The sequence below is a fragment of the Mauremys mutica genome, chromosome 7, assembly GCF_020497125.1.
Source record: "Mauremys mutica isolate MM-2020 ecotype Southern chromosome 7, ASM2049712v1, whole genome shotgun sequence".
NCBI lineage: Eukaryota > Metazoa > Chordata > Testudines > Geoemydidae > Mauremys > Mauremys mutica.
Window position 1 is genome coordinate 61,615,161 of NC_059078.1, and position 14,388 is coordinate 61,629,548.

Genomic DNA, 14,388 nt, shown 5'->3' on the forward strand with positions numbered 1-14,388 from the left:
GATGTGTGCTCAGCAGTTAACTGTTGTTTGCTGAATGTTTACCTTCTACAGCAGCATCTTCTGTGTTGCACCCACTACTTCTCCATCCTCTGCTGCGTGCCATGAGACACCCCTTTAAGACATCATTTGAAAAGAAATTAACAGGGCACTAATTGGCTCAGGGAATGATAAGAGATTGTGACTTTCAAAGAGCTGGAGAAAAAATGGGGCTAAAAATCCCCCCCTCCTTTTTTTTATAATTTCAAAGTTTTTTCTGCAAAAAGAACAGGAGTACTTGAGCACCCTAGAGACTAACAAATTTAAGTGGGCTGTAGCCCACGAAAGCTTATGCTCAAATAAATGTGTTAGTCTCTAAGGTGCCACAAGTACTCCTGTTCTTTTTGTGGATACAGACTAACATGGCTGCTATTCTGAAAGTTGTTTCTGTTTCCCTGGGTTCAAAATGGAGCCATTCTTTCATTTGTTTCTAAACTGTCGACATTTTTTCCAATTTTTTCTTTCCCCAAGCCTTGTTTTTTCAGTCAGTACAGAAGACGTTTGGATAAAAAAAATTGTGAAAAATGAAATAGTATGAAAAAGTCACCGAAAATTTTATTTTAGGAAGAAAGTCCATTTTTGGGTGTAAAAACTTTTGGTTTGATACATTTTAGCCAACACTGTGGAGTTCAGCTTCCTGTGTCGCTGCACTGGGACAAACCTTTAGTGTAGCTTGGTGAAACTGTTATTATGATAGGGCATATAGGTACCAACTGAGAACAGGGCCCCTTTGTGCTAGGTACTGTACAGAGTACTAAATAGCCACTACTCTGAGGAGCTTACAGTCTAAATATAGAAGGCAGATGAAGGGTAAGGGAAAGGGATATAATATACACACAGATCATGTCTGCACTGCATGAGTGTCTACACAGCACTACCTGATCTCCCAACATTCTGTTGCAGCATGCACTGGGCTCCATGAGTGTCCCCAGGATATTACAATTACCACTTCTTCCTAGTTTCATCTGAGCAGCCTCTTTTTTTATTTTATTTAAGTACTTCTGGAATCAGCCAGAACTAGTACGAACATGGAAATAAACATGTTTGTTCAGTATTTTCCAATCTTCAACTATTATCGGAGCTCAGTTTTGAGTTATGGTTGAATGTTGGGGTCACTTTCTAGTTAGTCCTTCCCTAGCAATTAACAGATTTCACTTCTCTCTTGCCTAGTTTAACCATTGGAGGGGGGGTTGGCAAATAAATAATGCCATTTCCCTAGGCAGAACAGATTGGGTGAAAGTCTAATGTTGCTGTTCGTGGCATCCGGCTGCCACTAAAACTGCGATCTCCTTTATATTGATGTAGAAGAGCCGATGCTAAATGGAGCAGAAAGGGAGATGGATGAGATGCGAATGGATTGTAACCAGCTGACATTCTTCCCTGCCCTACATGAAAGTTTCCACTCAGAAGACTTCTTGGAACTGTGTGTGGAAAGACAAATTATCCTGCAGGAATTTGCTGAGAGTGAAAAGGTACCACCTGACAAACCGGGAAGATCTTTGCGGGGCAGGAGGCACTTTGTGGTGGAGCTGGGCATGGACAGTGGGTGTTAGGGGACTTGGGAACAGTCTATAATAGCACCATTGTTGTTGTTCTTTTATTTGTATTCCTGGGAATGCCCACAATTTACTAGACACTGTCCAGCAGCTGAGAGATAGGAGAAGTCAGCATTCGCTCCTGACATGCTACATTCAAGGTCTTTAAGATTCCTCCCCTGATTCCTCACTGCCAGAAACCTTTCCTAGTCCCCAGTGCAGTGTCCTGCACTTGACACGCTCCCCGGCTGCCCTGGGACATGCCGGTTCTGTACAGGGAACACGTCATTGCTTCCATAACTGCTGTTTGAAATGATGGTCAAATCCTGTCACTTCTCTTCTCTGCTGCTCCAAGAGGAGATGCCTTTAATGCCCTCAGCCAGCCCTCCCCTGCCCTTCTTCCTCCCCCAGGCATGTTGGAGCAGACTCCTACCCTCTGAGCTCACACACAGCCTCCCTGCCCCCTCCCTGCCTGTGTCCCTCATCTGGCCACATCAGTGCTGGTGCCTCCTGGATCCCACTCTCACCATGCTGCCCTTCCCCATTATGCCTCCTAGGACTGGGGAGAGGGCAGGACCCAGCAGTGTGGCCCATACACTAGACATGAGGAGTCCCGAGAAGGGGCAGATGAGGCAGAATTGGCTCCTCCCAGTAGCCCCAACCTACCCCCCTCTGCAATCAGAGACCCTCACTTCTCCCCATCATATGATTCCCACGATAGCCATTGTCAACCCCTAAGAGAAGGACTAGTTCTTGTTGTTGGAAAGAGATAGGGATTAGCCATTTTCCAGGGAGTTCCGAGAGACCGTACACATTTAGTAGCCATGCCCTATACATGCTGCTTTCTAGTGGGTCTTCTCCTGGCGTTTGCCCCTTCAGTGTGGGACACCCAGCAGCTTGCATCCATCGAACAGTGAAAGCCACTCATGAAAAATACTATTTTACATTCTCTGTGATCAAAATGTTCCACTTTGGAGGCTGTATATGGATATAGATTAGAATTGGCTGGGAATTTGCCATTGGAATGATTTTCTGATGGAAAACATTCTTTTCACACCTTCAAAACTTCCCTGGGGGAGCATTTCAGTTTTACTGAAAAAGCCTCATTTTCCATCGAGACAATTGAAACTATAGCTCCCCAGCTGCCCCCCTGAGGAAAGTGAAGTTGATGACAGCCTTCCATTTTGGTTCTTCTGAAACTGAATTTTCTGGAAATCACTTCCCCTTAAAAAAATCAGATTTGACTTTTCATCTTCATTCATGATGTAAAAATGTTCAAAACAGCAGAATTGTCTGTGGGAAGGGATTTTCCATTTGCTGGCCGGGAGAGAGGGAGAGAGAGAGCTTTTATGTTTTTGTATAGATTTTCATGGCACTTTCCCAACAAACAGTAGTCATGTTCTGTCTCTCCAATGCACTGGCCTCCCTGTCCCGTTTGAGCTATAGGTACCGGGTACAATGAGGTGCCATAATTAAACATTCCCCACCCCCAGCAGAAGGGGAAGGGGATGAAAATGTAAAACATGTTTTCCATGCCTTGTCCTAATCTCAGTTGGAGGCTTCAGGCTCTCGCTCTCCTCCATGTAACTCCATGGGAAGCCATCAGAAATGCCAGACGTTTTCCTCCAGCAGCAGTCACTGCATTGCCAAGCTGACAGAGTATTAAAAAAAGCAGCAGGGGGTGACATTAGCTGTCCTGTGCTACTTAGTACGCTGCAGTCCTGCCTTGTAAATGGCTGCCTCATGAGCTGTTTGCGCTCTAACCATGCAAGTGGAACTGGCTTACTTACTGTATTGCAGAGAGATGTCACTGCGATGCCTTGGCAGCTAGGAGATTGATTTGCTCCAGCGCAGGGTTGCAGTGGCTCTGGAAAGCACCTGAGTATTTTATAATGTTACATGGTTTTGTTACTGTGGCATAATCAAAGAGAAACCTTTGTAACATCGTCAACTACACAGCCTCACTTTACACACAGCAGCAAATTCTCTGCTGGTGTGTGACATCACTGAAGTCTGTGACATTACACTCGTAGAGCATTTAGCTGCTCTCGCTGCAGGTGAGTAACACAATCTGCTGATGCCAAATCCACCTAGCCCTAGGCTGGCAGGCATTTGCTGTGTGCTGGGACCTGATCTGAAAGCCATATTGCACTGCCAAAGAATAAGATGTCTTGCGTGCCATCATTGTCACCTGCCCCCCTTGGATGCACACAGGAGGAGGTGGCATAGGTCTGCATGAATGCTCACACACCCCTCTGAGCTGCTTGCAGAGACTGAGTCTGAATGCAAGGAGGCGAGAGCAGGCTCAATGCAGTGGCCACTTTCCCCTTAGTAAGAGAAGGGGGAGAGGTGGGTGAATGGGGGATGTTTTTGCTGCACCCACTTCCCTTTTCCTCTGATGCAAGTAGAGCCCCCCACAAGCAGGGAGTAGCTGCACCCTTTGGAGGGTTGCAGAAAATTACTTGCTCCCTATGAGTGCAATAGGGAGCAGTGAAGGAATTGTGCTGCGTTCATTACCCAGGGCCAGGAGTTAGATCACAGTCTCATCCTCACAACTGATGAAATTGGCACTATAGTTATAGAGGGGTGGGGAGGGGGACAAAGTGTAGGGTTTTTCTATGTGTTGGAGTAAGTGTGTGTAATGTGCTGGAATGTGTGTGTTGTGTATCTGAATCTCTCTGCAAGGTGTGTAGGGAGGACGGAGCATTAGGCAGTGTGTATATACAGTACGCTGAGGCTGTGTGTAGGTTGGCTGTGAGAGAAGGCTGTGTGTGGGAGACGGGGGTGTTATGCTGTGTGTGTATATACAGTATGCTGAGACTGTGTAGGAAGGCTGTGAGAGAAGGCTGTGTGTTGGGGACAGGGGTGTTAGGTTGTGTGTGTATATACAGTATGCTGAGGCTGTTTGTAAAATGGTTCAGAGAGAAGGAAGTGTGTGCGCAACAGGGAGTGTTGTGCAAAATGTGTTTGTGCATATTGCTTGGTTGATGCAAGAGAAACACAATGTGAACACGCCCCAGCCTATTCTCCCTGGGCCAACCCTTTAATAACCCTGGCTCACCAGATGAGCAGGGGAGATTTGATTCTTGTACACGTGTCGGGTTCACATCTGCAGCCTGAGCCCCCCTGCTGCAGAATGTTTCCCTGCTCTCGGCAAGCCTTGGCTACTCGTGCCAGGGTATTAATATGTTGTTTGTGTGCCCAGACTGAGGAGGAGCAGAAGCACAGCTTTGCTGACAGATCAGGACAATCTAGGGGGTGGTTTCTCTTTGGTGGAGAGATTGTGAGTTTTGGAGGAAATAAGCCATCAGCTGCCAGCGAGTTACCTGAGACCATAAGCAATTCAAGCACCAGCAGGTAATGTGTCTGGTTACCAAGAGGCCTGTGGCCTAGCAGTGATTAAGCACCAGGCCCTTCCTTGAAGGGGGAGCTGAAGGTGCCAAGAACAATAGAAGCAGGTAGCAGAAATCAGGGAACTGGACACACAGTTGTAGAAAAGGAGCTAGTCAGTCAGGGCATCCCTTCTGGAGGGGAACTGACGTGAGGTCATCGAGGGCACTGATACTTGGGGCAAATAGGGCTGGTCTGCATATGCTTCGATGCTGCCAGTGTTCCTAGCTACACCAGCCCTGTCACAGGGACCTGCCAGTTCCATGTGGTACCGACAAAGGCAGTTTTCACAGGGGCACCATTATGAGCTACCACAGCACAGGGACACAGCTGTGGAGGGTTCGTACAGTATTGAAGTACACTGGAGACAGAAAGCGGGACTAGTGATCAGAGCAGGGAATTGGAAAGGAAGATACCTAGGTTCAGTCCCTGGCCTGGAGAGAGTCATGTCTTGCCCCTTACCTCAGTTTCCTCATCTGTAAAATGGGGATACCGATGGCCACCCACATCACAGGGAAGGGCAGGGTTGAGTGTTAATCAATGTGTGCAGAGTACTTTGAGATCCTCAGACAGCAGGAGCTAGAGATGGGCAAAGTTGTTGTATGAGCTTATTTTCTCTACTGTCAAATCACGGCTGGCCCTTTGTGCGTCTCACTGGGTTGGAGGGGGAGCCAGGAGACCCTTCCCCCACCAGCACTGGTGCACAGCAGGTAGCCGGAGTCTGTGTGGCTAGGCTAATAGCGCAGGGGACAGGGGTTCACTAGCTTGGACAGGAATTCTCACCAGCCCAGCGTGCTAGCCAGGGCTAAGACAATGTAGAGGAGCACCAAGACATGGTCCATGGTGCCACTTGTGGCTCCTGGTGGCATTTTGCCTTGTAGACTCTCCCTCCAGCACTGCAGCAGCTTATGGAGCCATTCCTATGCCCTGAATCTCTGCAGAGCTCCTCCCTCCTCCTCCCCCTCCCCCTCCCCCGATCTTGGACAGCCATCCCAAGTGAGAGCCCTGCCTCTTAGCACAGCAGCCCCATGAGTCTTACTCATAGCAAGAGTGGTCAAGGCTGAGGAGGAGTCGATAGCAAGACATCTAGCCCAGGGGATGTGGCCAAGGTTATTACCGAGTGGCTAAGAGGCATGAAGTCAAGGGAACTGGCTGGAGGGGAAATTTAAGGGCTCAGCTGGCTGGATACAGGCACAGAAATCAAAGCTAGTGCATGGCCTCGGGTTTCTATGGCTGTATATGGGAGTGGGACTTGGAATTGGGTGGGACAAGCACAACTACATGTATTTTGCAACATGTTTTTTTTTTCCACCCTGTGTACAACACCTTCCCTAACAGAACTGAGCAGTGCTTAGGAAGTCAGCCAAGCCAGACAGCATGCCCCCCTCAGTCCATGGTTTCTGTTCTAGTATGTGTGAGCAGTGCTGGGAGGGAGCCCAGCAACCGTTAGCACCGAACTTCTGTTACATTTTGTGTCCTGGGCTTTCCCGAGGACTCCAGTGTTACAAGGTGAATGGGAAGAACTGTGTGCATGGGTGAGATCCCTCCCCAGGGTAACTGCATTGACTTCACCGGAGTCATGGCAGCAATTAATTTGACTGAACCCCAGTGCTTGTGATGGCTCAGACACAGATGAACTTCAGACCTGTGCCCCTAGTACTAAACACGGGGTCAAATAGATTTCACTTCCTTTAGTGGTGGACAGACGAGGTGCTTGAAGCAGCCACATACCACTGTCTGGAGCTAGTAGGGCCTTAAATGGCCTACGACCTTCTTAACTGACAGAGCACCTTTCCTCATGTCATGCTGCCACAACTGATGTGCTCCAGCTGGAGTTCTTTGGCATATAGGGGAAGGGAGCTGCTGGAAGGAGAGGCCCTTAACCCTGGCAGTCACCTCCCTGCCTCTGAATTTGCTGGCCTTCTGGGCACAATGCAAAGCCTGTCTTTCTGGGTCTGGGTGAGTGAGGTCTGTTTGGAAAATGTACAAGATGAGATTTGGATTTGCTCTGTAAAATGTTTTGCCCCCTGGTGGTTGTGTGTGGGGTGTGTGGAGAACTTGTTGCTCTGATGGTTTTGTGATTGTTTGTTTGTTTTTTTGGCATCATACTTGCAGCTGAGGGGAAAGGCTCACAGGGCCAGATTATCCCATTGAAATCTATGGGAGTTAGACTAACCTGCTCCGGAGCTATTGAAAATCACATTGAGTGCCTATCTGACTCTAGGCTCCTAACTGGGTGAGCGGATGGTTGGAAAAATGCCGTTCCATTGAAATGGATACTTGTTATGGGTGTGTGTCCATTTAGACATTTTATTTTGGAAAAACAAACAAACCTGAAAGGAAGGATTCTGAGACTTCCAGAACATCCTGTTTCAATGTTTTTAGAATGGAATGTCTCGATTTTTGATTTTGAAATAACGTTTCATTTGACATGTATCTTCTCTTTATAAAAAAAATTGAAAAGTCAAAAATGAAATGTTTTGATTGAATTGAAAGAAATTGTTTTCAAACCTTTTGTCTCCTTGGAAATTGAAAATTTTTGGCTTTTTCTTCCAATTTGGAATGAAAAAAATTAAAACGCCAAATTTCTTGTGGCAGTTCCTTACCAAATAGATTCATTTTTTAAAAAAAAGTAGCAAACCCTTTACCCTCTAGATGGTATCTGCTTTAATTCCTTTCCTGCGTCTGAATGAACGGAACAATCTGTAGTTGCCTTGCTTTAGGCAATACCTTAGAAGGTAATTATTCAATTATTTTATGTCACCTTTGCATCATTGATTAATGATTCTAGCAACCACTGAACTCGATTCTGTTCTGAAAAAAGGGGAAAGTTTATTTAATCTATGTTAATTTCAGGTTGGCTGGTACCTCATTAGATTGGGGCCCTGTAGGTACAGGAATGGGTACACTTCTTCATTGTCAGATCTTTGTTACTCGGCAGGAATGAAATTTGCTCCGAGTTCAGACTGGGAAGAAATACCTCAGCCCAGGGCTTTGTTTATTTTTAACAACATGGAAATATATTTTGCTGGAGGGCAGTGGTTGTTTTAAATGAAGTGGATTTAGCGCTGGTGATGGGTATTGGATTGACAATGCAAGAGGCAGAGTGCTTCTGTTTATTCACAGCACCAGCCTACATATGAGAGAGATTCCCTGCCACCCCAGCCCCACCTTGAATGGACCCCTCCAGAGGCCATGCCAAACCACCCCCATGAGCACCAGTAGGACCTACTATTGGGTGCATTCCCCCCCATGATCACAACTAGGTATTCTGAATAGTTAGATTGGGAATAGCTTGGAGGCCATAGAGCTGCGGCATTCCCACTATGCCGCAAACCACTGGGGCAGGTCTGTTGTGCTGATCTTCTGCAGACCAAGCCCCCCACCTTCACACACTTCTGATTGTATCAGTTTGTAACTAGACTCACCTGGAGCTCTGTTATTAACCCCATGTTGCCCACAGGGCTATGTCAAGGCCATGGGATGGAGCACTCTTGAGGGAGCACTCTTCCAACCCTTTTAACGCTGTTGCTCAGATCCTCCTAGGCCGGTTTTGCAGCTGATGACCCCTGCTGGCATATCCTCCTGTCCCATGCCTGTCACACCCCCCAACTCTGACCAACACCAGTTGCAGCTTCTCCCCTGTGCTCCGCCAGCATGCTGCTTCCCACCTCTCCCTCTGTCTTGTCTGCACTAGAAAGTTATACCCAGGGCCATCCCTAGGCATACACAGAATATGCAGCTGCCTAGGGCACCAAATTACCCCAAATTTCATGGTGCCCTAGGCAGCTGCATGCTCCATACATGGCAGAACCAGCTCCAGCGACCAGCCCTATCTCTTGACTGGCTGCCCACTGCAAGGGGCAAGGCCGTCCCTAGAAGGGTGTGGGGCCCTAGACAACTCCCTCCGCCCCGCCTCTTAGTCTTCCCCCCTGCTTCACCCTCAGCCCACCCCCATTCTACCTGTTCCCCCAGTGACCCCACACTCACCAGCAGCAGTGGGAAGCGGAGCAACTCGGCCCCATCCTGCTCTACTCTGCCAGCTCCCAGCCACGTGGCTTCACTTCCCGCCGCTGGTGAGTGTGGGGTTGGGGAAAGGACTGCCCCCCTCACTCACCAGTGGCGGGAAGCGAAGCACCACGGTGAGTGTGTGTGGGGGGGCACCTTCCCCCAAGTCCCCTCCCCAAAGCGACACAGGGCCGGGGCGAGGAAAATGGAGTGGGCTGCTCCCGGCCCTCCGCTAATCCTCTGGGTCACACTGGGCCTGTGGGGCCCCGCAAAGTGGCCCCCAACAGCTCCTGCCTCCTGGGCCCCGCAGGCCTTGAGTGCAGCCTAGACCCTGGTGGGGGGGAGCAGTTCCCCCCCCCCCCGCGGAGGCCTGGGACCCCACACAGCCCCCCCATGGGGGGACTGCATAGGGCACCCAAATGGCTTGGGATGGCCCTGGTTATACCACTTAACTATACCAGTGTGGTCATTCTGGTATATCCCTGAGGGTATGTCTACACTACCAGATTAGTTCGATTTAACTTAATTCGAATTTGTGGAATCGACCTTACAAAGTCGAATTTGTGTGTCCACACTAAGGACACTAATTCGACTTTGTGAGTCCACACTAAGGGGGCAAGCATCGACATTGGAAGCGGTGCACTGTGGGAAGCTATCCCACAGTTCCCGCAGTCCCCGCTGCCCATTTGAATTCTGGGATTTCCCCACAATGCATGCTGGGGGGAAAAATGTGTCGAGGGTGGTCTTGGGTAACTGTCATCATTCAACGTGCTTTCGGACGTCTCAAGGGGAGATGGAGGAGCTTACTGACTCGCTCGGATCTCAGCGAAACCAATATCCCCATTGTTATTGCAGTTTGCTGTGTGCTCCACAATCTCTGTGAGAGCAAGGGGGAGACCTTTATGGCAGGATGGGAGGTTGAGGCAAATCGCCTGGCTGCTGATTATGCTCAGCCAGACAGCCGTGCAATTAGAAGAGCCCAGCGGGAAGCGCTGTGCATCCGAGAGGCTTTGAAAGCTAGGTTCCTCAGGGAGCAGGGTAACCTGTGACTGTTCAGTTTCTTTACAGAGAAGCTGAACCTGCCCCTGCTTCAGTTACTGTTGACTTTCTTCTGCGGTTACATACCCCGTTCACCACGTTTCCCTCCTTCCAACACACGTTTAAAAATAAAGTTAATGGAACATTGTTAATTAACAATGTTTTATTTATTAATGAATTTGCATTAAAGGGTTGAAACAGGGACGCAGACTGTGGTGGGTAGGGTGTGCAGTGATGTTAACACCGCTTCTACACTCGAGGAATGATAGGCTCCTGCTCCTAGAGGGGTCTGCAGTGCCAGACTGGTTGTTTCAATGGAGCCTGCCATCCCTCCTTTTTGGGACTCTGTGTGCGGGGGCTATGTGACCTTGTGGCGGGGAAGGACGGTTACAGAGGCCCCTGCTGCGTGGCTCTGTGGTCCGGGACAAGGACCGCTGCATAAGTTCTGTAACCACCCTCCCATGCCACAAAGTCACGTACCCCCCACTCACACAGAACATGGAAAACACCTCCCAGACCGACCAGGGTGCCTCTGACTGCACTGTGTGTGTGACCTGCTGTTGATCCTGCCCCCGTGTCTGTACCCTGGTAAAGGTGACTGTCCTATGCAATTAACAACCCCCTTCCCCCCCCCCCCCTTCACAGACAGTCTTCTGTAGAAAAACTTGACGGAAATAGTAATTAACAGCAAACTACTTTTAATAATCAACTACACAGTTAGGGGATGAAACTGGGATTGGGGCTTCGGTGAGCCAGGAAGGGAAGGACTTCTCAACATTTAGGGAATGAGAGCCTTCTTGTATTTGTGCACTCTGCAGGGGTGCAGTGACAGTTTTCACGGCCCCTGTCGCCCCTCCTTCTTGTTACTTTGGGTGAGGGGGGTTTGGGACTTTATGGCGGGGGAGGGCGGTTGCAGATACAGTGCAGGGGGGCTCTGTCCTCCTGCCTGCGGTCCTGCAGAACATCCACAAGGCGCCGGAGCGTGTCAAATTTTCCCTGGGCATTTCCTGTGTGGCTGGTCAGAACATCCAAGCTCGGACTGCTGTCCAGAGCGTCAACAGAGTGGTGCACTGTGGGATAGCTCCCGGAGCTACTAAGGTCTATTTCCGTCCACACATAGCCTAATTCGACATAGCCATGTCGAATTTAGCGCTACTCCCCTCGTCGGGGAGGAGTACAGAATTCGAACTAAAGAGCCCTCTAGGTCGAACTAATTAGCTTCCTGGTGTGGACGGGTGCACGGTTAAGTCGAATTAACACTGCTAAATTCGACATAAAGTCCTAGTGTAGACCAGGCCTGAGTGTGGATGCAATTATACTGGTGTAAAGGTGACCTACACCTGTATAGCTACTCCAGTATAGAAGGGAGAATAAACTATTCGGATACAGTGCACCTTTATACTGGTATAACTGTAGCCACACTAGGTTTTTTTTACCAACATAACTAAATCAGTAACATATTTACTCACTGGACATAGCTGTACCAGCATCACTGTGGAATGGTAATTAAGACTCAAATCTTGAGCATACAGAAAGCCTGAGATGCAAAGGGTGTATAATGGAATCAGTAGCTCCAGAGGTAGGTTGATAACAAGTTTTCCTTGCAAAGTGATTCAGGACTGGGAGTTGTATGAAGTCTGTATCAGAGGAGGAAAGAGTTTGGGGTACTGGCTGTGCTGGATGGAGTGAAGGGAAGGTAATTAGGTAAAGTAGCTGTAACCTTAGCTTAGCCCTGCACAGAGGAAAGGACTTCTGTGATTGAATCGTATCTGAGAAAAAGGTATCTTTAGCCCTGTGTACCACTAACCTCATTCACCCCAGTGGCCATGAGAGCCTCTCTTCCCAGCTTCAGACATCCAGATGAGAAGCCCAGCCTCGCAGAAGAAAGAGATTATGTTAAAATGGCTTCTTGTTCAGTACAGGAATTCACCAGCTCTATGGTGTCCCTCTAAAAACAAACTAACAAATGAACAAAAACCTGTGGAATATAGGCATTCAAATGAAAGATGAGCTCCACCCAGATGCTCATATTCCCTTTGGTGGTTGTGGAGAGAGGAGAGGTTGGATTTCCATTGCTGGATCTTCACCCACCCATACAAATTTGGTTCTGTGTTGAATCCAGAAATGGAAAAGGTCTTGTAACAGATTGCAGGGTCCCACACAGGAATGCTGGGCTCTTCCACTGACTCACCCTAATGTTAGGTCAGAGCACCTTCAAAGATGCAGAGCTATTTCTTCTGACTCATGCTGCTAGGTGGGTACCAGGAATGTGTGTCTCTGAGGCCAAGGGAACTAGGTGTGGAGGCAGAGAGGCCCTGCAGGGAAAAACCTAGGAGCATCCAGGTTTAGGAGAGCCAGGCCTAATCTGTGTACCTTGTCCATATCAGGATGGGAATTCCATTGGCCTGCCAATACCAGTGCTATTTCCAGGCCCATTCTGCATGTGGATGAAATCTTACAAATCAGTTTCATGACATTTGGGACAAGGAGGTGAAAATCTCATAAGACCTGATCTTGGGACACTGGACCCCAAATGGCAGAAGCTCTCCCAAAAGCAGTTCTGAAGGTTTCTGAACATGTCCCCTCACCTACATCCATTTCAGATCCAATTGCACTCTGTGCTGGCCGTCTCTCATTCCGATTCAGGACGGGTTTGTGTTGCAAAATTTTGCAATCCAGATCTGGATTACAGGCCTTCTGGAGTATGTGAGGTTGTGGGTCAGGGCCAGCTCTAGTAAAATTGAGAGTGGACCATAGGTGCTGGAACTAGGGGTGCTAGGGGTTCTGCTGCACCCACTGGCTTGAAGTGGTTTCCATCATATACAGGGTTTACAGCTTGATTCAATGGCTCTCCGCACCCCCACTATACAAACTGTTCCAGCACCGGAGTGAATTGGTTCAAAACAAAACACAAAACGTTTGCCCTTTCTAGAACTGACCTCAAACCAAGGCATTTTAAATGTGATGAGACTGGACTCCCATAGATCCTAAGGCCAGAAGGGACCACTGTGATAATCTAATCCAGTGATACTCAGACTGAGGCTTGGGTGTCGCAAGTGGCTCTTTAATGTGTCTCCTGTGGCTCTTTGCAGCACATGATATTAAAACTCTGGGTGATTTCATTATTAACCAATCGGGATGCTTTTACTGTTATTAACCAATTATAGTTGATAAAATAATAATGCTTGGTCAGTCATCTTGCTGTGAGAATTATATATATATATATATATATATACACACACACACACACATAATATAAACTAAATATTTCCCCTGTCATACTGTTTAAATATGAATCTATAGCACTACAGTAAATGAAACAATGAATTCACATGACTGTGGCTCTTATGGGTAATGCTGATTACTAATTTGGCTCCTGAAGCCCTGTGGTCTGAGTGTCAGTGCTCTAATCTAACCTGTATAACACAGGCCAAAGAAGCTCAGATGCAAGAGAGGCTGGGCTCCCTGGCTTTCCATCCTGGGTTTCCTGGCTCAGCCAGCCATATAGCTTGGATAATATTGGGATAAATATCTGAAATATCAACTGCTTTCCCAGGTCATTCATTGCTCCCTGGAATCCCAAGGCAGTGCTTTTTGAGATATGTGTTTCACGGGGATCCAAACAGGAGTGTCTGGTTTTTCTCAACAGAGTAATGTGAATAAAGATCCTTTTACAAACAAAAAGGATGGATAACCTCAGCGGTTTCCTGGGGGCTTTCTGTGTGGAGTTCCCATCTGTGTGAATGGTGTGTGTTTGTGTGTTAGTTAAAGAGAAGGCTAATTACCCTTTGCATCAGTGGTTCTTGGTCAGGTTCATGGCAGGGGTCATTGAAATCAGCTGGCCCCAAATCTGGGGACATACAGAACCTCATTTTCTTGCCATAGCTCATTGCTCATGGGTCATTGACCTGTAGGTGCTCCACAAGAATTCATTTGACATGGAGGCTTTTCCCACCAGGTTGCTGTTTGGAAACCTCATTTGGTTTGTCTGTCCGGTGTTCCTGCCAGGCCTCTGAGCACATGGCGGGCCAAATGGCACCTTGGTGCTGACTATGACTTATTACCATCTGATTGCTGTTGGGAGGCCTGAGAGAAATGAATTGGTCTCAAGTCAGCTCCCAATGGGCAATTATCCAAGCAGGGCCGACTCCAGGCAACAGTGAACAAAGCAAGTGCTTGGGGGGGGCCAATGGGAAGGGGCGGCACAGCCGGGTCTTCGGCAGCAATTCGGCGGCGGGTCCCTCTTGGACCAAAGGACCCGCCACCGAATTTCCGCTGAGGAATGAAGTGGCGCGGTTGAGCTGCCCCCGAAGTGCCACCCATCGCGGCTTTTTTTTTTTCCTTCACCGCTTGGGGCAGCAAAAAAGCCTGAGCCGGTCCT

The 14,388-nt window shown here is 48.3% G+C and overlaps 1 protein-coding gene across 3 annotated transcripts in view; it reads left to right on the forward strand.

The window, feature by feature from the left end:
* The window catches only part of WDFY4 (WDFY family member 4), a 285,705-nt gene that overhangs the window by 193,475 nt on the left and 77,842 nt on the right, over positions 1–14,388 (forward strand). For all 3 annotated transcript variants that reach the window (XM_045025801.1, XM_045025800.1, XM_045025802.1), the window contains one exon: positions 1,342–1,508. In XM_045025801.1, coding sequence (XP_044881736.1) covers positions 1,342–1,508 — 167 coding nt within the window. The remainder of the gene's footprint in view (positions 1–1,341; positions 1,509–14,388) is intronic.